Source organism: Peromyscus californicus, unplaced genomic scaffold, assembly GCF_007827085.1.
Source record: "Peromyscus californicus insignis strain IS unplaced genomic scaffold, ASM782708v3 Scaffold_3__1_contigs__length_106647218, whole genome shotgun sequence".
In the NCBI taxonomy this organism is placed as follows: domain Eukaryota; kingdom Metazoa; phylum Chordata; class Mammalia; order Rodentia; family Cricetidae; genus Peromyscus; species Peromyscus californicus.
This window is the reverse complement of record NW_026294551.1, coordinates 88,470,186-88,492,686: the sequence shown is the minus strand read 5'-3', so window position 1 is coordinate 88,492,686 and position 22,501 is coordinate 88,470,186. Positions and strand designations below refer to the sequence as shown.

At 49.9% G+C, this 22,501-nt stretch overlaps 2 protein-coding genes and 1 non-coding gene across 3 annotated transcripts; all 3 read right to left on the bottom strand.

Annotated features, from left to right (window-relative positions):
- Positions 1-6,087: 6,087 nt before the first annotated feature.
- LOC128122627 (serine protease 28-like) lies at positions 6,088-8,547 on the bottom strand. The gene is made up of 6 exons (XM_052758257.1): positions 8,487-8,547; positions 8,140-8,320; positions 7,932-8,040; positions 7,603-7,759; positions 6,255-6,418; positions 6,088-6,129 (listed from the first exon to the last, which is right to left on the bottom strand). Exons 1-6 carry the CDS (start codon positions 8,545-8,547, stop codon positions 6,088-6,090), a joined length of 714 nt encoding a protein of 237 aa, XP_052614217.1.
- Positions 8,548-13,781: 5,234 nt separating this feature from the next.
- On the bottom strand, positions 13,782-13,916 carry LOC128123538 (small nucleolar RNA SNORA70). Its single transcript, XR_008222717.1, has one exon. It is a non-coding gene; the product is annotated as a small nucleolar RNA SNORA70 (small nucleolar RNA).
- Positions 13,917-20,868: 6,952 nt separating this feature from the next.
- On the bottom strand, positions 20,869-22,501 carry LOC128122836 (mastin-like). Its single transcript, XM_052758600.1, has 5 exons — positions 22,392-22,501; positions 22,054-22,234; positions 21,595-21,869; positions 21,340-21,503; positions 20,869-21,226 (listed from the first exon to the last, which is right to left on the bottom strand). Exons 1-5 carry the CDS (start codon positions 22,483-22,485, stop codon positions 20,963-20,965), a joined length of 978 nt encoding a protein of 325 aa, XP_052614560.1. The 5' UTR covers positions 22,486-22,501; the 3' UTR covers positions 20,869-20,962.

The window sequence follows — 22,501 nt, the reverse complement described above, 5'->3', positions numbered from 1 at the left end:
TGGGAAAGCAGAGGATGATGCCCTTACCATGCCAAGTCTCCACAGCTTCCTCCTGCTTGTCAGCTTCTTTATCCTCAAGCCCCAGGAAGTGGGCAGGGGGCTTGGCCAGGCCTCTGCTTGGAGGAAGAGCTGGGAGGAAGTGGCAATTGACCTCAAGAAAGATGGGAGGGGTCTGGTGGCCCATGCTCAGGGACCTGAAGTCCTTTGTCAGCCAGGTTACATGGGTGTCACCACCTGCCTGCAGTAGCATCACCAGGAATGTCGGGAAGAGGAGGGCTGTGGCTCCGGCTGGTGTCTCAGAAGTGCCAGGTATCCCTCCCTGACACAGCCTGTGTTTTATGGGTGAGGCAATCCCCCATCCATCTAGTGAACTCTGAGACTTGAGTGGAGCAGCTCCCCCATGCCGGGAACACATGGCCATACCCAACACATGTCACAAGGAACTTGAGGCCTGGGGCTCCTCTGTTGGACCTGTGGTGTCCAGCACCACGAAGTGCATCCTGCAGAAATTGCCCCAGGGCGTTCTGCAAGGGTGTCCCTGCTGCTTCAGTGGGCAGCTGAGGCTTAGGAGCCTGGTGCTGGTCAGGGACACCCACAGGACTGTGGCCGCTGTGACAAGCTTTACTGTCAAATCCAAGAACAGATGTTGCCTGGAGTCTACAGTGAGCCAAGCCAAGCTCTCCTGTTTGTGGACCAATTAGGCAACACATTTGCCTGAAGTCTTATCCTGACTGCTGGAGTGTTTGGGTGGGTGAAGGGCCCTGCAGCAGTCCCAGGGGACCTCCACACTCAAGGACAGGCCATGTGCCTGCTCCACTCCTGGCTCTACAATGGAATTTGCCCTTCTCGGGTCAAAGAGATGCCTAGCTAGCCTGGCTCTGGAAGCTCTGTGCTCCTGGCAGGAACTCACAGATCACCTGGATCCCATTCTCAGCCCAGCACTTCACAGCCAGGGGAGTGTGCCCCATGGAGGCATCTGCCCCCATCTGTGGGCATTTCTGGTTTGGAGTCTATGAAGACGCCACTGGCACACACTAAGTAGAAGCCGGGGTGCTGCCAAACTCAGGGGCTCTCCCACATCACATATCCACAGTGTCCCGTTAGAATGACCCCAGTCCCGCCACAGATGCATCCCATCCCACCCATCTTGTGGCCAAAACAAGGATGCCAAAGGAAGCTTCTAGCCCTCAGCTAAGAAATTGTCAGTGACTGGCTCTCTGAGGCATCCCTACTGTCCACATAGGAGGGTCAGGACACCCACCTGCCCCCTCCATAGGGACTCTCAGAGGCAGCTCAGAGCCGGGGTGGGGACTCACCTTGGTTCCAGAAATACCTGGTCCCCCCATATAAGAACTGGCTACAGGTGTTATAAGGCCCTCAAAAGGGGCGGGTGTGCCCAGAACTGCCAAGGACACAGGTTCTTGGGAACTCAGTGGCAGAAGTATTTCTCAGATGGAAGCAGGACAGACGATTCCCACACCCCTGAGCAGGAGGAAGGATTTATATGCTAACTGGACACAGGTGATCCACAGCTACCTCAAACCTGAACCCTGAACCCCGGCTTCCTCAAACACTGTTAACATGTCCAACGTCAGTAAGAAGACAATATGGGCATCAGAGCCTGACAGGAAATGCTTGGATGACTATCATAACAACAATCAGGCCACCATTGTCTCATCCAGTGATAGGATCAGAAAGAGCCATATGGAGGTGGGGTGCAGCTCTTAGCAAAGAGACCACAGACTGGCCAGCGAGAGGGTCGTAACCAGGTTCTGGTCTCAGGGATGCCGTTAGATGGATGTGGCTACCCAGGGCTCTGTTGCAAGAAGGGATGTTGGGCAGAAGCTGAGACAAGGGAGCAGCACTGGGCACCAGGGTCTCAGAGCAAAGGGTCTCCCCAGGACAGTGGAAAGGCACAATCCTGTGTTTCCTGTGTGCCCCACTGCATCCCAACCCTAGGGACCAGGAGAATGTGTGAGTGAGAAACTTGGCCCTGAGCAAAGTGCTTCTGAAAGATGTGAAGTGTCAACTGAGGGATTAGCAGTTAGATAGAACCCTGACAGGATGACAGATAGGGAGGGGAGCACCATAGGAATAAGATAGCCAGAGGGGCTGGAGAGATGACTCAGTGGTTAAGAGCACTGACTGCTCTTCCAGAGGACCCAGGTTCAATCCCCAGCACCACATGGCAGCTCACAACTGTCTGTCACTCCAAGATCTGACACCCTCATACAGACATACATGCAGGCAAAATACCAATGTACATAAAATAAGAATAAATAAGTTACTTTTAAAAAATACTTTTAAAAAAATCTTTGGAATCTATTAACTTACAACCACAAATGTACTTACTTCCTGTCTCCATGTGTTCGCTCTTCTGAGCACGCTGTTGATCAAGAGTTAAATTTGCCTTGTCCAGACACTTCAGCTGGAGTGGTGGTCTCTTTCTTTGAGGCCCGGAGCTTATTTCTTTTCTTTTCTTTCTTTTTTTTTTTAAAGTAGAGTTTTGTTTTTTTTAAGATTTATTTATTTATTATGTATGCCTGAACACCAGAAGAGGGCACGAGATCTCGTTACAGATGGCTGTGAGCCACCATGTGGGTGCTAAGAAAGGACCTCTGGAAGAGCAGCCAGTGCTCTTAACCTCTGAGCCATCTCTCCAGCCCCCGGAACTTATTTCTAACGGGAACCACACCAGACTCTTGAATTTTAAAAGTTATTGACTTATTTATTTTTAAAATGGTATGTATATGAATGTTTTGCCTGCATGGATGTGTTAGCTCTCCACCCCAGCATGAATGGCTGAGGTGCCTATTTAACATATCAAAGCAGATGCTGGCCACCAGGTTCTCCCTGCATCCCTCAGTCCCTACCTGTTACAGGGCCCTGCTGGCTGGCGTACCCCACCCCTTACCCTAAACTTCTTCAGCCCAGGGGCTGGGCTGCCCTTCTCCCGGCTGTCCTTCCCTGTATAATCCAACCATTTTGGTTACCTGGTATTTTCTTTGCCCTCTTAGCTGCTGTACCTGGTCCCCTCTCTCCCCTCTCCTTTCCCCTCCCCTCTCCTCATATGGCTCAGGGTCATGTCCACTCTGGATTCTCCCAGATGTCCCTGCCTCTGACTGTGCTCTCCCACATAGCTACAGTAAACTTTCGCCTCCACCACACCTCGGAGCAGTCACATCCTTTCCTTCCCTTCTGTTTCTCGTTCATCACGTTCGTGCTCCACTTGCACGCCAGATGCCCATGGAAGCCAGAAGAGGGGATGAGATGCTCTGGAACTGGAGTTACAGACAGTTGTGAGCTGCCATGTGGGTGCTGGGAATTAAACCTGGGTCCTCTGGAAGAGCAGCCAGTGCTCTTAATTGCTGAGTCAACTCTCCAGCCCTTTGTTTATTTTTTTTAAGATTCATTTTAAGCTGGTAACCACAATTGGAATGCCTTAAAAAAAAATCCTCAAGTGTATGTGTGAACGTGTTTTGGGTCATTTTGGACTACATGAGAGCAATTGTTTCTGTGTCTATTTTTTAAACCTAAAGTCCAAGGATAAAAAAAAAATTAAGAAACAAAGCAAATTTTTCTAGACTTTACTTCTGAGAGGATTGTTACAGGGAGCCCACCAGGATGATCACTCAGACACAGTTTATAGACAATTGAAAATCTTAATTCAAGCCGGTTGGGATTACACCCTAACCCTAACCCTGAAACTAAATAGCAAGACTAGAAGCTGCTCTCATAACTGACATGCTCACAGCTGAGAGTAGGTCAGTTAAAAAAATATATATATATAAAAGCATAAAAGCCAGGCATGGTGGCACATATCTTTTATCCCAGCACTTGGGAAGCAGAGGCAGGTGGGTCTCTGAGTTTGAGGCCAGTCTGTCCTACAGAGTGAGTTCCAGGACAGGCAGGACACAGAGAAACCCTGTCTCAAAATAAATAAATCAATCTTTTTCCTTCTGCTGTGCCTCTGTGCTTGTTAAGATGTCCAATGAGCTACATGTGAGTTTATTAAAAGAGAAACAGTGACAGCTTAGTTAATGCACGAGCATCACATGGAATTGCTTGCGGTTTCAGAACACTGCATATGAGAGCATATGAAAATGAAAGTCCAACACTCACAGGCAGAATCTTGGTAAGGTGCCTTTATCTTCTTTGACATTTATTAGAGAAAGAGAGAGCAACTGGCAACGTAAGTATGCTTTAGGTGGCACAGTGCAATCTAATCCCTATAGACTTGTTTTGTTTTGTTTTGTTTTGTTTTGTTGGGAGAGGGGGTGTCTCACAATGGAGCCTTGGCCGGCCTTGAAGTCACTATGCAAACCAGGTTGATCCCAAACTTATAGAGATCCACCTGCCTCTGCCCCCGCTCCAAGTGCTGGAATTAAAGGTGTGTACCACACCCAGCTGCAAGATAGTTTTTGGTTTTGTTTTGTTTTTAAATTTTATTTGTTTTTATTTTATGCATATGAGTGTTACACCTGAATGTAAGTGTACCATGTGTATACAGTACCCCTAGGGACCAGAAGAGGATGTCAGATCCCCTGGAACTGGAGCTATCAATGGCTTTGTTAGGTCCTAGGCAGGCCTCCCTCCAAGATGGCCGTGCTGGTGGCAATGTCCTAAACAGAAGGACTCTGATCAGGTCAACAGGATTGTCACTGGGTAACAGAAACCCAAACTCAGTATCCCTCAGGGATCTCCTAAGGTGGCTTCTGTTACCAGGAAAGCCACTCCTTCCCTCATCCATGATGATGGTCAACTACCCTGGGCAAGGACACCTAGTCCTGATTAACACAAACAGCCTGCCGCAGATCAAAGCCCCCACGCTAACTCCCAGGCTGTTCTGGCCGTCATGTCTCCTCCCACCACTCCTGTCCTCTTAAAATCCACAAGGCTTTCCCTGTGGGCTGCTGTTCTCTGCCCCTGAGATGCCCCCCAGCAGTTTGAGTCCCCAAATAAACTCTTCTTTCTACCTGGGGAGTGGTCTAGTTTGCTGGTTTCTTTGTGCCCTTGGTTACAGTTGGGAACCCCCATGTGAGTGCTAGGGACCAAGCAAATATCTCCAGGAGAGCTTCCAGTGCTCTCAACCACTGAGCCATCTCTGCAGCCCCTACCAGATGCTGTTAAAGAAATTGTTTAACACTACGTTGTCAATTTAAGACAAGATTGTATGTTTCATCTGAAAAAGTTGTGTTTTGTTTTCTGATGTCTGTGTTTCAGACTTTTGGCTACTTAGGAAATGTCTTAAAGTCAAGGTCTTTTGAAGGGTTGGTTATTGGTGACATCTTTAATTTTGCTTTGGTAAGCAACTATTTTCAGTTGGCTTTAGTACATTTAATACCTTGTGTATCTGACTAGAAACATGCTTGGCTGTTATTTTATATATTATGCAAAATTTACAGAGTTGTAAATTTCATGCTGCTGCTCAAGGAAGAGCCTGCAGTAGGTCAGAGCCAGCCTGAGCAGTGGGCACAGCTGGCCAGAGTATGCCCTGCTTCCTCTGTTAGAAAGAAATTCGGGACACAGGGGCCATCGTGCCAACTGGTTTGAGCACATGGGACAAGAAGTACACTTGAACTGGGCAGTGGTGGCACACGCCTTTAATCCCAGCACTCGGGAGGCAGAGCCAGGCGGATCTCTGTGAGTTGGAGGCCAGCCTGGTCTACAGAGTTCCAGTACAGGCACCAAAAGCTACAGAGAGAAGTTGTCTCAAAAAACAAAAACAAGAAGAAGGAGGAGGAGAAGGAGGAGAAGGAAAAGAAGATGACTTGACTTTTAGTCTAGTCCACATGGTGACTGTGTCTTTTTTCCATTGGCTAGGGTTCGACCTCACAGCCTTTCTTGATTGGCTAGTTTTAAAAGAATCAGCACAAACGAAGTGAAGGAAAAGGGGATGAGATTGACTCTTTTAAGGCTTTAAAGTAAACAAAGGTTTTACCAAGGGGAATCAAAACATTTGCATAAAAGTTTTATAAGGTGGGGTAAAATAAAGAGATTTTAGTTCCTCATAAATACAAGTTTTATGGTATTTGATAAAAAAAGATGAGTAATGTTTCATACACATTTGACCGTGTGCCAAGCTGACTAGTATAAGCAACCTCTGACCAAGGGCCCCCCAGAGTCACCCTGCAGGAAGAGGAGCAGTACCATTAGAGGCAAAACATAAGGAAATACCTGGATCCAGCCCCCCTTGAAGGGTGAAACATCTGGATCAAGAGTGGGAGGGTCACAGTCGGTCCTGGATGACTCACCAAACAGGGGCCTTGGCCTAAGGTGCCAGCACACAGCATGTCCTCAAAGATGATCTTAGTTTTGCCTTTGCGATGCATTTTTTTCCTGTAAGCCTGCTCACAGGTCTTGTCATCCCAAATCGGGGTTTTCACCTCATACAGCTGATAGGGAGGCTGCAGAGGTACTGGAGGGGTGGAAGGGGCAGGAAGCAAGAGTGAGGGGACATGGCCCCCAAGCCTAACAGATGCACTTCATGCCGGTCATACTGGTCCTGGATTGAGTCAGAGCCTCCATTTCCCCATGTGTCCTGGATGGGGCCATGATCTCAAGCTATCTTTACACACATATCCTTCTGTGTTAAATGTGTTTAGAGTCTATAAAAGGGGTTAGAGCTGGGTGGTTGGTGGTGCACATCTTTAATCCCAGCACTTCGGAGGCAGATGTAGGCAGATCTCTCTGAATTTGAGGCCAACCTGATCTACAGAGTGAGTTCTAGGGCAGCCAATACTATACAGAGAAACTCTGTCTCAATAAATAAATAAATAAATAGGAGTTAGTGACCCTCCAAATTCATATCCACCTAGAACTTCAGAATGTGACTTTACTTAGAGATGAGTTATTTACATATGTTACTAGTTAAAAAACGAGGCCATTGTGAGGCAGGCATGGTGGCACAGGTTTATAATCCTAGCCCTTGAGGCTGAGGCAGGAGGATCATAAGTCTGAGGCAGCCTAGGCTACCTAATGAGCTCATCCTGGATTTTGGATGGGCCCTAACTCTCCTTGTAAGAGTTCTTTCAGGAGGCAGAAGAGAACACAGAGGAGACAGACATGTGGAAACACAGCAGAGGTGAGTGATAAAGCCACAAGTGACAGCGTGTGGAGCAGGAGGAACTAGAAGGGACAAGGACCATGCCCTGAAGCCAGCAGTGAAATCTTGGCCTCAGACACTCCAAAATGAGAGTTCGCTGCTGTTGCTTGCACCCTGGGTCTATGGTGCATGGCTGCAACATATACTAGAAAAAGGTATGTGTGTGTCTGGAGCCTCTGGTGGGTATCTAATCAGCCTCCCTCCAGCATGGGATAGAGCCCGAAAAGCAGCAGCAGCAGCAGCTTCAAACCAGGGCAGCCCAGGCTGATTCTGCCTTGGCTACTTGCTGGCCAGGAGATCTGAAAATGTCCCTGATTTTTGTGGGCGTTTCATCGGTGGCCAAGAAGCTTACCCAATGCGCAGCTGAGTCCTAGGAGAGCCTTGCTTCTACCCATTCGCTTCCACACTGCTAGCTAGCCCTCTGGTAAGGGACATGGAAGGAGAGATTGTGCAATGCCCCCTCTGTCTCTCCACCTTTCAGCCCCAGCTATGCTTACCATTTTCAAGAAGGTTGCCCCAGCCAGTCAGCCAGCACTGGTCACTTGAGTTGAAGGTTGAGTTGTCTTTTGGCAGAGAGACTGGACAGACATAGTTGGATACGGTTAGGAGGGTAGTCAGCTTCAGCAAGGCCAAGTCAAACCTCTTATTAAAAATGTTGAATTTGGGCCGGGCGGTGGTGGCGCACGCCTTTAATCCCAGCACTTGGGAGGCAGAGCCAGGCGGATCTCTGTGAGTTCGAGGCCAGTCTGGGCTACCAAGTGAGTTCCAGGAGAGGCGCAAAGCTACACAGAGAAACCCTGTCTCGAAAAAAAAAAAAAAAAAAAATGTTGAATTTGGGGTGGATGATGATCTTGCTGGTGTTCAGAAGTTCCTGTTCCTTGTAGAGGTATATTTCCCCCACCTGGATCCGGTATAAGGCTGGGTCGGCATCCTGGCTGGGGGAGGACAGACCCTGGGTGGCTCGGAGGCACTTGGTCTGGGGTAGTCCACTGTCTACATTCTACACCCAGTAGGCACCCCCAGTGGTGTCTCACCTTTGGATGCAGTGGGCAGCAGTCAGCACCCACTGTGGATGGATGATGGAGCCTCCACAGACATGCACCCAGGAGGTCGTCTTGTAACTGTAGATCCTCAGGCTGACCTGCCATGGCCACCTCCCCCGCTGGCTACGGTGACCTCCCACAATGCCCACTGGCTTGCTTTTGAAGACAGACACTAAAAACAATGTGAACAAGTCAGACAACAAGGACCAGCCTCCTGCCACCCCCATCCTGGACCAGATGATGCCACCCGATGCTCAGGTAAGCCATAAGAGTGAACAGCTGGGGGCCAGGATAGTGTACCTGATGCCAAGCAGTTACTGAGGTGGATGAGGACTTACCAGAGGCCATGGGCACAGGGCTTCCCAGGCAGGAGAGAGCCAGGAGATATACCAGAAACATCTGCAGGAGGGATGGGGCTCTGAGCAGTGCAGGGCCTCAGCCACCGCAGGGGCCAGGTACATCTCCATGGATGCCCCCTCAAAACTCCTTTGTCCTCATGAAAGCATAGGTTGGGCTTGGTGTAGCCTTCTTGCAACCAAGATGACACTCTGTTTCTCCCTGCTCTGGGCCCACAGAGCTCTTGGCAGGAACTCATAGACCACCTGGATCCCACGCCCAACCCAGCACAGCCAGGGGAGTGTGTGCTGAGGAGACATCTGCCAGCATCTGTGGGCATTTCTGGTTTGGAGCCTGTGAAGACGCCACTGGCACACACTAAGTAGAAGCCGGGGTGGTGCCAAACTCAGGGGCTCTCCCACATCACATATCCACAGTGCCCCGTTAAAGTAATCCCGGTCTGGCCACCAACATATCCCATCCTACCCATCTTGTGGCCAACACAAGGATGCTAAGGAAGCTTCTAGACCTCAGCTGAGAATCTGTCAGTAACTGGCTTCCTGTAGTGTCCCTTCTTTCTGTCCACACAGAAGGGTCGGAACACCCACTGTCCCCTCCATAGGGGCTGTCAGAAGTGGCTCAGAGCCAAGCTGAGGACTCACCTTGGCCCCGGAAACTCCAGGTCCTCTCCTATGAGAACCACCCATAAGGTGTTTGTAAGACCCCAAAAACAGGTGTGGGTGCTCAGATCGCCTATGGCACAGTTTTTTGGAGACTCGGTGACGGAAGTGTATCTCAGGTGGAAGCAGGACAGACAATTCCCACAGCCCTAGGCAAAGAGGAAGTGTTTATATGCTGAACTGGACAAAGATGACCCCCAGCTGCCTGGTGTGAATCCTGGCTTTCTCAAACACCATTAACATGTCCAACATCCGTAAAAAGACAACTTGGGCATCAGAACCGGGCAGGAAATGCTTAGATAACTATCTTAACGACTTTGTTTATGCGTTGGGGCTGGCACCTGTGCCAGGGTTGCGTGATGAGATGGGAGTGAGGGCCAACGTGGACATGGCCAAGCAAAGCGAGGCCTCCTTTTTAGTGGTGGAACATGATCTTCGGAACCATCATTATCTTTAGATCATCTCGGCTGATTGCCAGAGGCCATCACTATTATCAGCTGTCGCCTGTTGACACTCCCTCAATGTGGGGGCAGAGACGGGTCTTTGGATCCCTGCCTGAGGGCGCCAATTATTCTGGGGCTGAAGAAGCAGATGTGATGGTCCCAGAGCACAGCACCACTGAAGTAGAAATTCTCACGTGTCATTGGGACAATAGGAATGTGTTTCCTCGGGATCAACCCATGGAGGCTGGCTCAAGGGGACCAGGCTACATGTTGAGCTGGTCAAACTTAGCAATGTTGTAAAGCATCGTTCGGGTGGTACTAGTTTTGAGGGCATGAAAACCGCAGGTTTGAAGAGGTCATGGAAAGCAGCTGAAGCTTGACACCTTGTGGCAGGTTCGAATCCCTGCAAAGAGGTGCTGAAAAGATACTGGAGAAGGTGAAGGCTCAGTTGCCACAGAGACTCCAAGTATTGAAAAGACCAGGACCATGGGCTGTCTGTCAGGGGGCACTGCAGGTGTGGAAGGGAGCTGGCCAAGAGAGAAGCTCCATGTTGAAGACAGCAGAGCAGAAGTGGGACTTGGAGAGCCCTTTGGATTCCAGAAGATTGTGTGTGGGTCCCAGATGTCAGACGTTGAATGACAGGATTTGGATTTACACTGCTGGATTTTAGTTTTGCTCTGGTGTGATTTTCTTTATGACCCAGCTCTTCCCTTTAGGGATAAGAAAAGTTAAATCTATAGCTTTTTAAAACTTTTCATAGGATTTCATAATTGAGAGAGTCTTCAGGGGCTTTTTAGAGTTGGACTTATTTTATATCCTATTAACAGATGAGACTTTGGAGACAAGGAATAAAAAGTTATGGTTTAAATGACATGTTTGTGTGAAGGCAATACAGACCCCATCTTAGGGTAGGGCCACCATCTTAGACCACCTGCTGTACTCAGTTCCTCGAAGGACCTCAGGAATGTGCCATGACAACTCGAACCGATGCAGAGCAGTATGCTCCTGCAGACGTATAGTCTGCAGTTTATGGCCCTTGAAGATATCTAGATAATTCAGATAATCCTGTTCAGTGGGTTGTAGTTCCCTGGCAAAAAGTCTAACCCAATGGTTTCAAATGTGGTTTCACGCCCAAAGTCTAGACCAACAGTTTCAAAAAAATCACCTTGCCTCATATCCTTTCTACCCAATCCCAAGTTGCTGAAGTATGTGAGCCCCAGCTTGCAGTTCTTCCCTATAAAAACTCTCTACACCTGGGCTCTCAGCCACCTCATTTCCCTCCATCTGCCTGACAGTGGCCCAGGTTGAACCTGACAATAAAAGGACCCTTATGTGCTTGCATTGGAAACCGGCTCCTTGGTGGTCTCTGGGGGTTTCTCGAAACGGGTACAACATTTGTATATCACATTGACGGGGGTGAATTGTGCTGGTCAGTTTTGTCAATGTGACTGTCTTAGCCAGTGTTCTATTACTGTGACACCATGACCACGGTTTCAGAGGTTTAGTCCATTGTCATCATGGTGAAGAGCATGGTGGCACACAGGCAGACATGGTGCTGGAGTAGTTGAGAAGTCTGTATCCGGATCCAGATCCACAGGAAGCAGGAAGAAAGAGACTCTGGGCTTGGAATGGGCCTTTTGAAACCTCAAAGCCCAACCCCAGTGACACCTCCTAATCTTTTCAAATAGTGCCACTCCCTGGTGACCAAGCCCTCAAATCTGTGAGCCTATGGGGTCTGTTCTTATTCAAACTACCACAGCAGTATAGCCTAGAATCACCTGAGAAGAGATTCATAAAGAAGTATCTAAGGCCGGACAGTGGTGGCGCACACCTTTAATCCCAGCACTCGGGAGGCAGAGGCAGGCAGATCTCTGCAGATTCGAGGCCAGCCTGGACTACATAATGAGTTCCAGGACAGCCAGGACTACACAGAGAAATCCTGCCTCAAAAAAAAGAAGAAGTATCTAGCTCAGGTTGGCCTGTGGGCATGTCTGTGTATACTGTCTTGGTTGTTAACTGCTGTAGGAAGACCCAGCCCACTGTGAGTAGCACTATTCCCTAGGCAGAGAGAGAGAGTCCTGAACTGTGTAAGAGAAGAGCAAGCTAGCTGAGAACAAGGGATCAAACAATCACCCACACTTTTCTTCTCTTTCCTGCCTCCACTTCCCTGCAATAACAGAATGTGAGTTGTGAGCCAAGTAAACCCTTCCTGCCCCAAGTTACTTTGCCAGGACATTTTATCATAGCACCAGAAAAGAAAGGAGGGCAGCCATTTTAATGCCGCTCTGCCCCAATTGCAAATGTCCTCTGGATCTGGGAGGTCTAGAGTGTATACTCCATGTACTCAGGGCATCATCCATGTGGAACCATCATCCCCAAGCTGCGTGAAGACTTGGCAGTGAAGTTGCTTTGGAGTTACCCATGCTTCAATAACCCCTCCCCCATGCTCTCAGTAAGCCCAATAAACGAACTGCTTCCCCCATGGTGACCTTTAGTGGAATCACACTTTTGAGGAGAGGGCAGACATTGTTTAAGTCTCTCCAGGGAAGGGACACTCTTTTTTTTTTTTTTTTTTTTTGGTTTTTCAAGACACGGTTTCTCTGTGTAGTTTTGGTGCCTGTCCTGGATCTTGCTCTGTAGACCAGGCTGCCCTCGAACTCACAGAGATTTGCCTGCCTCTGCCTCCTCAGTGCTGGGATTAAAGGCACGTGCTACCGCCACCCAGCCGGAAGGGACACTCTTAACAGGTGGCCTCCACCCAGGCCCAAGGGCCAAGGCCAATGATACTGCTGAGGCCACTTGAACAGAGCTGGGCCCAGCCTTGGGTTTTCTATCATTTGTCTGGTTTGGGGGCTATGTTTTCCTGAGCGCCTTGTGTCCTTGGCAAACACTCTACAGCTGAGCTCTCCCCACAGCCCTGGAGTTGTTTTAATCCTACCTAGAACTCAGCTTACACGAGGGGATGTAAACTTCCGGGAGTCTAGTCTGCAGGGAGTCTCAGAGGGCTAGGAACTGAATTCTTAGGCCTGGTCCCCCACCGATGCCCTGCAGTGCTCCTGCGTTAGCAGATGTGTCCCAGGGTCACGGTCACGGTGCTGCAGGGAGCAAGTTCTACACCAGACAGGGTTTGAAAAAGAAAAAGAAGAGCTTTTTGTTGTTGTTGTTGTTGTTGTTGGTTTTTTGTTTGTTCGTTTGTTTTTCGAGACAGGGTTTCTCTGTGTAGCTTTGGAGCCTGTCCTGGAACTCACTCTGTAGCCCAGGCGGGCCTTGAACTCACAGAGATCCATCCGCCTGCCTCTGCCTCCCAAGTGATGGGATTAAAGACGTGCGCCACCACCGCCTGGCTAAAGAGCATTTTAACGCATCTGAAATTCATGTTTGAGTTGTGTGAGGTTTGTGAGCTTTTTTTTTGTTTTTTCCGAATGGCGTCACATCTTTCCAGCTCTCTCCAGTTTTTTGGGTTTGTTTTTTTTTTTTTTTGGTTTCTTTTTGTTTTGTTTTTTTCGAGACAGAGTTTCTCTGTGTAGCTTTGTGCCTTTCCTGGATCTCGCTCTGTGGACCTGTAGACCAGGCTGGACTCGAACTCACAAAGATCTGCCTGCCTCTGCCTCCCGAGTGCTGGGATTAAAGGCATGCGCCACCACCGCCCGGCTCTCTCCAGTTTTTAATGTCACTTTGCAGACCTGCCTCAGGTCTGGGTTTACCTCAGAGGTCTCTCGTTACCACAGGACTTGTCTGGCCATCTTTTTGTTTGTTTGTTTTCTCACACAGGATGTGAGATTTATTACAGAAGATGATTTGGTGGGATGCAGGACAATACAGTGGAAGCCCTCAGGAAGTACGTGGACGCCACTTGTCCACAATTGGGAATATATTTCACCCCACAGCCATCAGAGATGAGCCACTTCTCAGCTATGACATCATCAAATTCATTGGCATTAAACTTGGTGAAAACCCCACTTCTTTGAGGTAGGTACCTTCCAGTGGCCAGGGACCCTGAACTTGGCTCTACACAGGGCCTCAATCACGCATTCCTTATTCTGCACAGATGGACGACGTGATAAGCTGGCCAATGTGAATCCTGACTACTGTGTCCTGGGGTGTCCCAAAGGCACCTGCCTGGAGCCCAGCTTGGGGACAACATTGAGATCAGAGATGTTAATAGCCACCAGAAAATTGTCTCCAAGGTCCCTTGGGGCAACTCATACAGGTAACAGGCTGCACACATTCCCAAAGAGGCTGCTGTTTACAATCATTTCACACAAGGTCCCCATGAGGAAAGGAACCTGGTTCGTTTAATTGGCTTCGAAATCATTATTATTTTGAGGCAGGATCCCTGCAGATCAGGCTAGCTCTCTCCAGTTTTTAATGTCACTTTGCAGACCTGCCTCAGGTCTGGGTTTACCTCAGAGGTCTCTCACCACAACCTTCCGGCCTGAGTTTCTTGAACGCTAGGATTAGAGGTATGAGCCACCATACATGACTCCATTGGGGTATTTTTCAAGCCCTGAATTGATTACTTAACTCATCAAGGTTTCTGGTTCACCCCCTTCCTCCAGAAAGCCTTGGCGATTTCTGGCTCTTGCCTTCTGAGACTCCATGGCAAGCTGTTTCTTTAAATCTGGTCAATGCTGTGTTGGTTTCTTTCCCAATGATCGTGGTAGCTGATATGACAATGTCTACAGAGACAGTTCATTGTAGGACCTGTGGAGGCAGAAGGATGGTTTGCATAAATCAGTTGACAAACTGCTGACAGCTAATGTTTATGTGTTGGAATGAAAGAAAGCAATTTCCCTTTACAAATATTGAAACAAACACAAATGTTGGTGACGTGTTTAGGAGAGTCACCCTGCCCTGTGGTCAGAGAACGTAACCTTGGCAGTGAGAATGTAGTGTCATGGATGCTTGGGTTTGTTTGTTTGGGGTTTTTTGGTTATTTTTTTTTCCAAAGCAACTGTGTGCACCTAAACTTTGAAAAATATTTTTGTTCTTTGGCTCGTGACAGAGATGTCTTTTTGTCCCCTAAGCAAAGAACGCAGTTTCCTTCATCTTTTTTTTTTTTTTTTTTTTTTTTTGGTTTTTCGAGACAGGGTTTCTCTGTGTAGCTTTGTGCCTCTCCTGGAACTCACTTGGTAGCCCAGGCTGGCCTCGAACTCACAGAGATCCGCCTGGCTCTGCCTCCCGAGTGCTGGGATTAAAGGCGTGCGCCACCACTGCCCGGCAGTTTCCTTCATCTTAAAACAAGATGCTTACAAAGAAAACGTGGCCAGGGTGTAGCTCAGTTAGTAGTACTTGCCTAGCAAGCATGAAGCCCTAGGTCCCACCCCTAGCCCCGTATAATCTGGGCATGGTGTAAATCTGTGATCCCAAGCACTACAGAGGCAAAGGCAGGAAGATGAGAAATTCAAGGTCATCGTCAACTAGGCAGTCGGGTGGAGGCCAGCGAGGGCTCCATGTGGTCCCATCACCAGAAAAACACCATGTCCCGGGGTGCATCTGCATGGGGAATGGTGATGCCTCCAGCCATGTTCCCAGAGCCAAGTGAGAGTGCCTCAATCCCGTGAGCACTCACGGTGGAAATGGGGAGCACCCAGCAGAGTAGGAAGCAGGGCATGATGGCCTAGCTGGCTAAAGGTTGTTGGACTTGGGTGGGTAATGCTTAGGTGACCAGGGCGGGTGAAGAGCTCCTTACCGGGCCTGTAGCTGATACCGGACAGGGAGTAACAAAGTGGTAAGCCGTGGCTGTCCCCATCATGAGGCCCTATGTTATAGCCACTGGGGTAGACTAGGCTTCCATATTCCACCCAGGCCCTGGCCCAGGACTTCAGGTCGGCTGGAGCCCTGTGTTGTGACCTGTGTGAACCCTGGGAACACTCCCTCACTGCTGGTCACCATAGCAGCCCTGGGTCCAGCCCTAGCTGTCTTCCACTGGGCTATGCTGTCCCCGACCTGCCTCACAGACTGAACAAATGCTGGGTCAGTGGTGGGCAGGACCTCACCTTGACTAGGAATAGATAGATATGTATAACTCTGGCCTGCCTCTTAAACCTCAGCTTCTCAGCCGGGCGGTGGTGGCGCACGCCTTTAATCCCAGCACTCGGGAGGCAGAGCCAGACGGATCTTTGTGAGTTCGAGGCCAGCCTGGGCTACCAAGTGAGTTCCAGAAAAGGCTCAAAACTACACAGAGAAACCCTGTCTCAAAAAAACAAAAACAAGCCGGGCGGTGGTGGCGCACGCCTTTAATCCCAGCACTCGGGAGGCAGAGCCAGGCGGATCTCTGTGAGTTCGAGGCCAGCCTGGGCTACCAAGTGAGTCCCAGGAAAGGCGCAAAGCTGCACAGAGAAACCCTGTCTCGAAAAACCAAAAAAAAAAAAAAAAACAAAAAAAAAACAAAAATAAACAAAAACAAAAACAAAAAAAGCCTCAACTTCTCTTCAGGACCCTGACAACAGACTTGAGGAGTCACTGAGTTTCTTTGTCTTTCTTCCCAATAAGGCCACATTGAATAAATCTCCTTTTTCTGTTTTTTGCTATGAATTTGGCCAGCCAGAGCTACACAATGAGACCGTTTAAGAAGAAAGTGCCTGACTAATGCCACCATCCTTAGCAAGGTGGACACAACTGCTCCTGGACCTCACAGTTGGCCATAACCTAGCTGTGCTTGCAAGAGGGAGAAAAAGAAGGGAGATTCGGAGCTTCTAGTCAGGACCACCTGGCACTCCATCCCGTCTCCACAAGAGCCCAGCACAGCTGACCCCAAAGCTCCCTCCAGGTGACACAGGCAGCCACACTGTCAGCCTAGTATGACATACCAGTGCCACTTGGTCAAATGTTGAGAGAGGCAGCAGTTAGCTCAGACAGTTACCCGCTCGTGTGTGTGTGTGTGTGTGTGTGTGTGTGTGTGTGTGTGTGTGTGTGGCCAGCCTACCATCGTCCCTGACTTGGATGACAGATGACTCCTCTCTGCTCTGGGCCTGCAGTGGCCAGCTGCTGCAGGGCCACAGCTCTTTATCCCTGGTGCCTGAGGATCTGCCTGAAGCATCAGAAGCACTTGAACGGGATGGGTAGGGGGCTGAGGCGGACATCTGGAAGCCCTACGGCTTCTGGGTACCAGTGAGGCAGCCGTGAGAGTTAGTAGCAGGTAGTGGGTAAAACAGGCCACCCAGGGCCGGAAGCATAAGCTGCAGGGGATGCTTACAGCTGCATCTGCCGCTCAGCTGAAGGAAGCATGACCACGTGACACCTGTGGCTGGGGAAGAACAGGGTACCAACACCCTGATGTTGGCAGCAGACCTTAGTGAAGGTCTCCAGCCCCACCACTGGGTGCTGGCCTCCATTGCCCAGCTCCTCTGCTTACTCCTCACTAAGAGGGTGGTTGGGTGAGTTGCTCAGAGCTCTGTATAAGCAGCAGCCAGCACCAATGTGGGTGATCACGGGGACACCTAAATTAGTGTTCCCACTGATCGTGTTCTTTGCTGGGTCTCATCTGACCAATCTGCTGTGGATGCCTTCCTGGACTGGGGCGTGAGAAGCAGAACATGGAAAAGTCTAGGGTCTAGGAAGCCCTTGCCAGAGTGAAATAAGCCAGCCTGTATTATGGTCACCCTGCTATCCTACCCAAAGTCAACACAGGCCTGGGGTCAAGGACTGGGTTCCATGTCCGTGGAGGGTCAGTAGTCAGGGGAGGGCATGGACACAGGTATCCTCAGCAGGGAAGGGTCATATCACCAGTGCAGGTAAGGCCTGGCGCTCAGTACTGAAGGGGAACGGCTTCACTCTCTACATGACGCCATCACACCCAGCTCTATCTGGAAGGAGAGGGTTTCCTAGACTCCTGGACAGTCAACCCAGGGCCCAAGCACCACCAACTCATGAGATCTGAGGGATTTTCAGGAGTTTAAGGAGTGAGACTTCCCCCAACAAAGGAAGTAAGGTCACAGGCTCAGGGAGTTCCAGGATTCTGGGGCTAGGTCTGTGCTGAGCTGACAGGATAGATGAGAGACAAGGACGCTGGTTCCAGGGGTTCCCCACAGTGTCCCTGCCTCTTCCTGTGTCCTTGGTGATCTCAGGCAGTGAATCCCATAGCTGCCTCAAGGCAGGATGTGTGACTTTAAACACCAACACTTTCTATTTGCTGAGCCAGGTCATGTGACCCTGGCCAAACCTGAACGCCCCACCTATCAGGACCCCCAAAGGGCCATTCTTCAAATTCAGCTAGTGCTCAATGTAGCCTTCGGGAAGCCCCAACCTCCCCAGAGCCCATTGTGCTGGAGGGGTGCCCAGGAGCTCCCCCATCCACCATTTTTGTGGACACGGGTGTCCCAGCAGCTGTTCTAATGACTGGCGTCTGATTTTATAGTTTACAGAAAAATAAACTCTAGGCTTTCAAAAAAAAAGTTTATTTAGGATCAACAGGAAGGCTAGATGGGTAAAGGCGCTTGCTGCCAATCCTGAAGACCTGAGTTCAATTCCTAGAATCCTCAAGATGGAAGGAGAGAAGAAAGTCCTGTGAGTTGTCCTCTGACCTATGTGCACACACACACACACACACACACACACACACACACACACACACACACACTCGAAATAATAAAAAGATAATGGCCGGGCACGGTGATACACTTTTTTTCTTTATTTTTCTCTCATATAATACATCAACCACAGCCTCCCCTCTCTCCCCTCCTCCAAGCCCCCATCCCCAGATCCACTGCTCCTCCATTTCCCTTCAGAAAAGAGCAGGCCTCAAGCTGGGCGGTGGTGGTGCACACCTTTAATACCAGCACTAGAAAGGCAAAGGCAGGTGGATCTCTGTGAGTTCAAGGCCAGCCTGGTCTACAGAGCGAGTTCCAGGACAGGCTCCAAAGCTACACAGAGAAACCCTGTCTTGAAAAACCAAAAAAAAAGAAAAAAGAAAAAAGAGTAAGCCTCCCAGTGATGTCAACCAAACATGCCAGCCTTGATATGAGGGTGGTACATGTCTTTAATCCCAGCACTAGGAAGGCAAAGGCATGCAGATCTCTTTAAGTCTGAGACCAGCCTGGTCTACATAGTGAGTTCTAGGTCAGCCAAAACTACATGATGAGACCCTGTCTCAAAAAAAAAAAAAAAAAAGGAATTTTTTCAGTTTATTATTTTTGACAGCTTTACTGAGATGTAGTTTATACACCATACAATTCACCCACTTAAGGAGTATAGTCCTACTCATTGTGATAGTGCATGCCTGCAATCCTAACACTTGGGAGCCTAAGGCAGGAGGATTGCTTAGAGTTGAAGGCTAGCCTGGGCTACAGATGAGACCCTGTCTCAAAAGCAAATCACGGCAGGGCGGTGGTGGCGCACGCCTTTAATCCCAGCACTTGGGAGGCAGAGGCAGGTGGATCTTTGTGATTTCTAGGCCAGCCTGGTCTACAGAGCGAGATCCAGGACAGGCGCCAAAACTACACAGAGAAACCCTGTCTCAAAAAAACAAAAAAAAAAGCAAATCACGAAGAGTGTAGTTGTGTGGGTTTCAGCCCATGCCTGGGGGTGCAAGCCTATTCCCATACTCCATGTTCTAGCATTTTCCTCACCTTGAAAAGACATTCGTGCCTTTTAGCTCTCATTTCCTGTTCTGGCTCCCTTCCTAACCCCTAAGAAGCCACCAGCCCACTCTCTGTGGAGATCAGGCCGCGTGGTCCTTCGTGGCCAGCTTCACTTACTCACCTAATAGAGAACTCCTTCCTACTTGGTGCCTACCCATCCCAAGAAGCCGGATGACTCCCTGATTCAACTTGTTGCTTAGAAACTACCTAACTGCCTAGTGGGTCGGTGCCCTGGGGCTGCTCCACCCAGCACTGTGGATATGGCTTACACACACCATGACTTTCAATCTGTTAGGTGTCCACAGGTAGACTTTGGGGAGGGTCCACCTACTGGATCACAGGCTGCACCTTCCCCCTGTACCCTCACATGTTAGATGGATGAGTAAACATTTATAGTCACCTCCTAATGTTTCTCAGGCAGAGGCTAGAACTTCGAGATTCAGGGCTCGGCCACCAACAGTGGTAAGAGGGGGTCTTTCCTAGGCACTGGATGACAGACACATCTGTGGGCCCCAGAAGAACCTGCCTCTTTTCATGACATCCAGCTGGGATGAGATGCAGGCATAACGGTTTCAAGGTGCCTGCAGAAGGTTTCAAAGCATCATGGGTAGAAATAAGAGAGATACAGCTGAAACGCAGTTGGTAGAGTGCTTGCCTAGCATTCACTAAGCCCTGGGTTTGATCCCCAGGACCACATAATGGAATCTGTTGGTGCATACCTGTAACTCTGTCACTTGGGAGGTGGGAACAGGAGGATCAGAAGTTCAAGGTCATCTTCAGCTATTTTATAAATTCCAGGCCAGTCTGAGATACTTGTGACCCTCTCTCAAAAAACAAAATGGGCCAGGGATATGGCTCAGCGGCTAAAGTTCTTGTGCAAGCTTGAAGACTGAGTTCAGATCCCCAGAACCCGTAGGAAACCCAGGTGGGTGTGGCAGTCCAGTTAAAATCACCCCCACTCAAGAGACAGAGGCGGGGTTCCTGGGGCAGGTGAACTGGCTAAACCAGCTGAATGGGCAAGCTCTGGGTTCAGCCAGAGACCCTGCATCAGTAAATAAAGCAGACAGTGCTCGAGGAAGGTACCTAATGTCGACCTCTGGCTTCCACATAGACATGCACACACATACATGTGAACATGCACACATGCTCATAAAGCACAGCAAACATGCAAAAGAGGAAGGAAGGAAGGAAGGAAGGAAGGAAGGAAGGAAGGAAGGAAGGAAGGAAGGAAAAGAAAGAAAGAAAGAAAGAAAGAAAGAAAGAAAGAAAGAAAGAAAGAAAGAAAGAAAGAAAGAAAAGTAGAGCTCAATTCTTTAGAATTTGAATGGCCCACAGGAGCTCAAAAAGGGGCATTTGACACCACCACCAAATGAGGATGAAGTGTTGGGGAGTCTCCCGGATCTGAGTTCTGCCTACGATTCCTGGAGCCTGAACAGGCAAGTGGGAACAGCCCAGGACCACCCACCTTGGGAGGTCTGGACTCCACAGAACAGTGTGGACTAGTTTAGTGACTGTGAACATCTTCTCTCGGAAACACTAATGGGGGACAGCCCGCTCTACCAGCTCAGGCCCCACCCTTAGTGCCAAGCTCAAAATTCAAGCAGACATCATTTAGACAATCCACCATTTAATGGGAAACAGGGTAAGGAGGAGATATGGGCTGCCCAGCTACTTCTGAGAGATGTGGCTTTAGCCCCTCCCTCCCAGAGTTAAGGGACACCAAAGACTTTAGACCAGGAACACGGAGAGTTTCACTACCATGGGATAGGGAGGTTTAACAGGGTAAGGATGGATCAGCAGGAGGAGTGAGGGGGTCAACAAGAGTTGTTAGGGTCTTTTCCGTTGAATTAATCCCATCTGGCTCCACTGAGGGTTCTGGGAACTTGGGAATATAGCGATGAATCCAGGACACGTAGCTCATCACTCGGGTGTATACACCAGGGAGGTCAGGAAGTCCACAGCCTCTGCCCCAGCTGACCACACCCACCTGGACCCAGGAGCAGTTCCACCTGCATACCAAGGGGCCCCCGGAGTCACTCTGTGGGAAAAGGCAAGAATCAGCACTCCAGGCATCCCATCATGCCAGGGTGGGTGGGGCCCAGTGTGCTGGGTCAGGAAGAGACAGAGGAGAGAGGATAGTCAGGCCCTCACCTGGCAGGAGTCGCGGCCCTTCATCCCAGCACAAAGCATGTCATCTTTGATCATCCTGGTGTTGCTGTTCGAGGAAGAATTGGTGTGGTACTTCCGCTCACAATCACCGTTCCCCACAATGGGGACTGAGACTTCCCTCAGGTGATAGGGTGGGGGCAGTGGCTCTGTGGGGAGAAGCCGGTGAGAACCAAAGCTGGGGCCTCTGCCTCTTCCCACCAGTGCTGACAATGGCCATGAGGTCTTCCCGGGACCCACCGTAGTCCTCGATGACACCCCAGCCAGCCACCCAGCAGGTCTTCCTTGGGCAGACCCGCTGGGAAGCAGCAGGGAGGGAGACAGGGTGGACATGTTCAGACAGCATGACTGGGGTGTCAAGTTTCAGCAGAGCAATGTCTGCACCCCCTGGGGCAGACAGCCTCTCACTGAACTTGGGGTGGCGGATGATCCTGGCCACTTTCGTCAGCCGGTCATTTTCATAGAGCCTCAGCTGTCCAACTTGGACCCTAAAGCCACAAGCTTCCAGTTCTTTCCTGAGAGACAGGACAACGAACCCCTCAGAGAGGCTGAAGGCTAGGGAAATTAATCTCAGAACATACACAGGGATCAAGAGGGTCCCAGAAATCCTGCCTCCCGCCAGGAACCCTGCCCACAAAGTACCACCCACCTCCCAATGTCCATCAGCTCACAGCCAAGGGAGTAGGCGACCCTACTCACGGCTGTACGCAGTGGGCAGCAGTCAGCACCCACTGAGGGTGGATGAGGGAGCCCCCACAGATGTGTTCCCATTTACTGTACTTCATATTGTAGAACCTCAGGCTGACCTGCCATGGGAACCGGCTGGCTGAGACAGGGCAGCCCCCGACAATGCCCACCAACTCCTGTCCTGAGCCTAGGTCTGGGGAAGCAATAGGGGAGTCAGACACCCAGCAGAGGTTTCCAAGGTTCAGGAGTCGGTGAGACTCCTGGCAAACTGACAGTCTGACATAACCCCAGAGGATCTGGAGCAGGAATCTGAGCCTGGGACAGCATAAGGGCTCGGGGTTAGGACTCACCAGGAGTAACAGGCATTGCGCTTCCCAGACAGAGGAGGCTGAGGAACAGCAGCAACGGCATCCCAAAACCACAGAGATCTCTGATCCCAAACATCGGCTTCTGCAGCCAG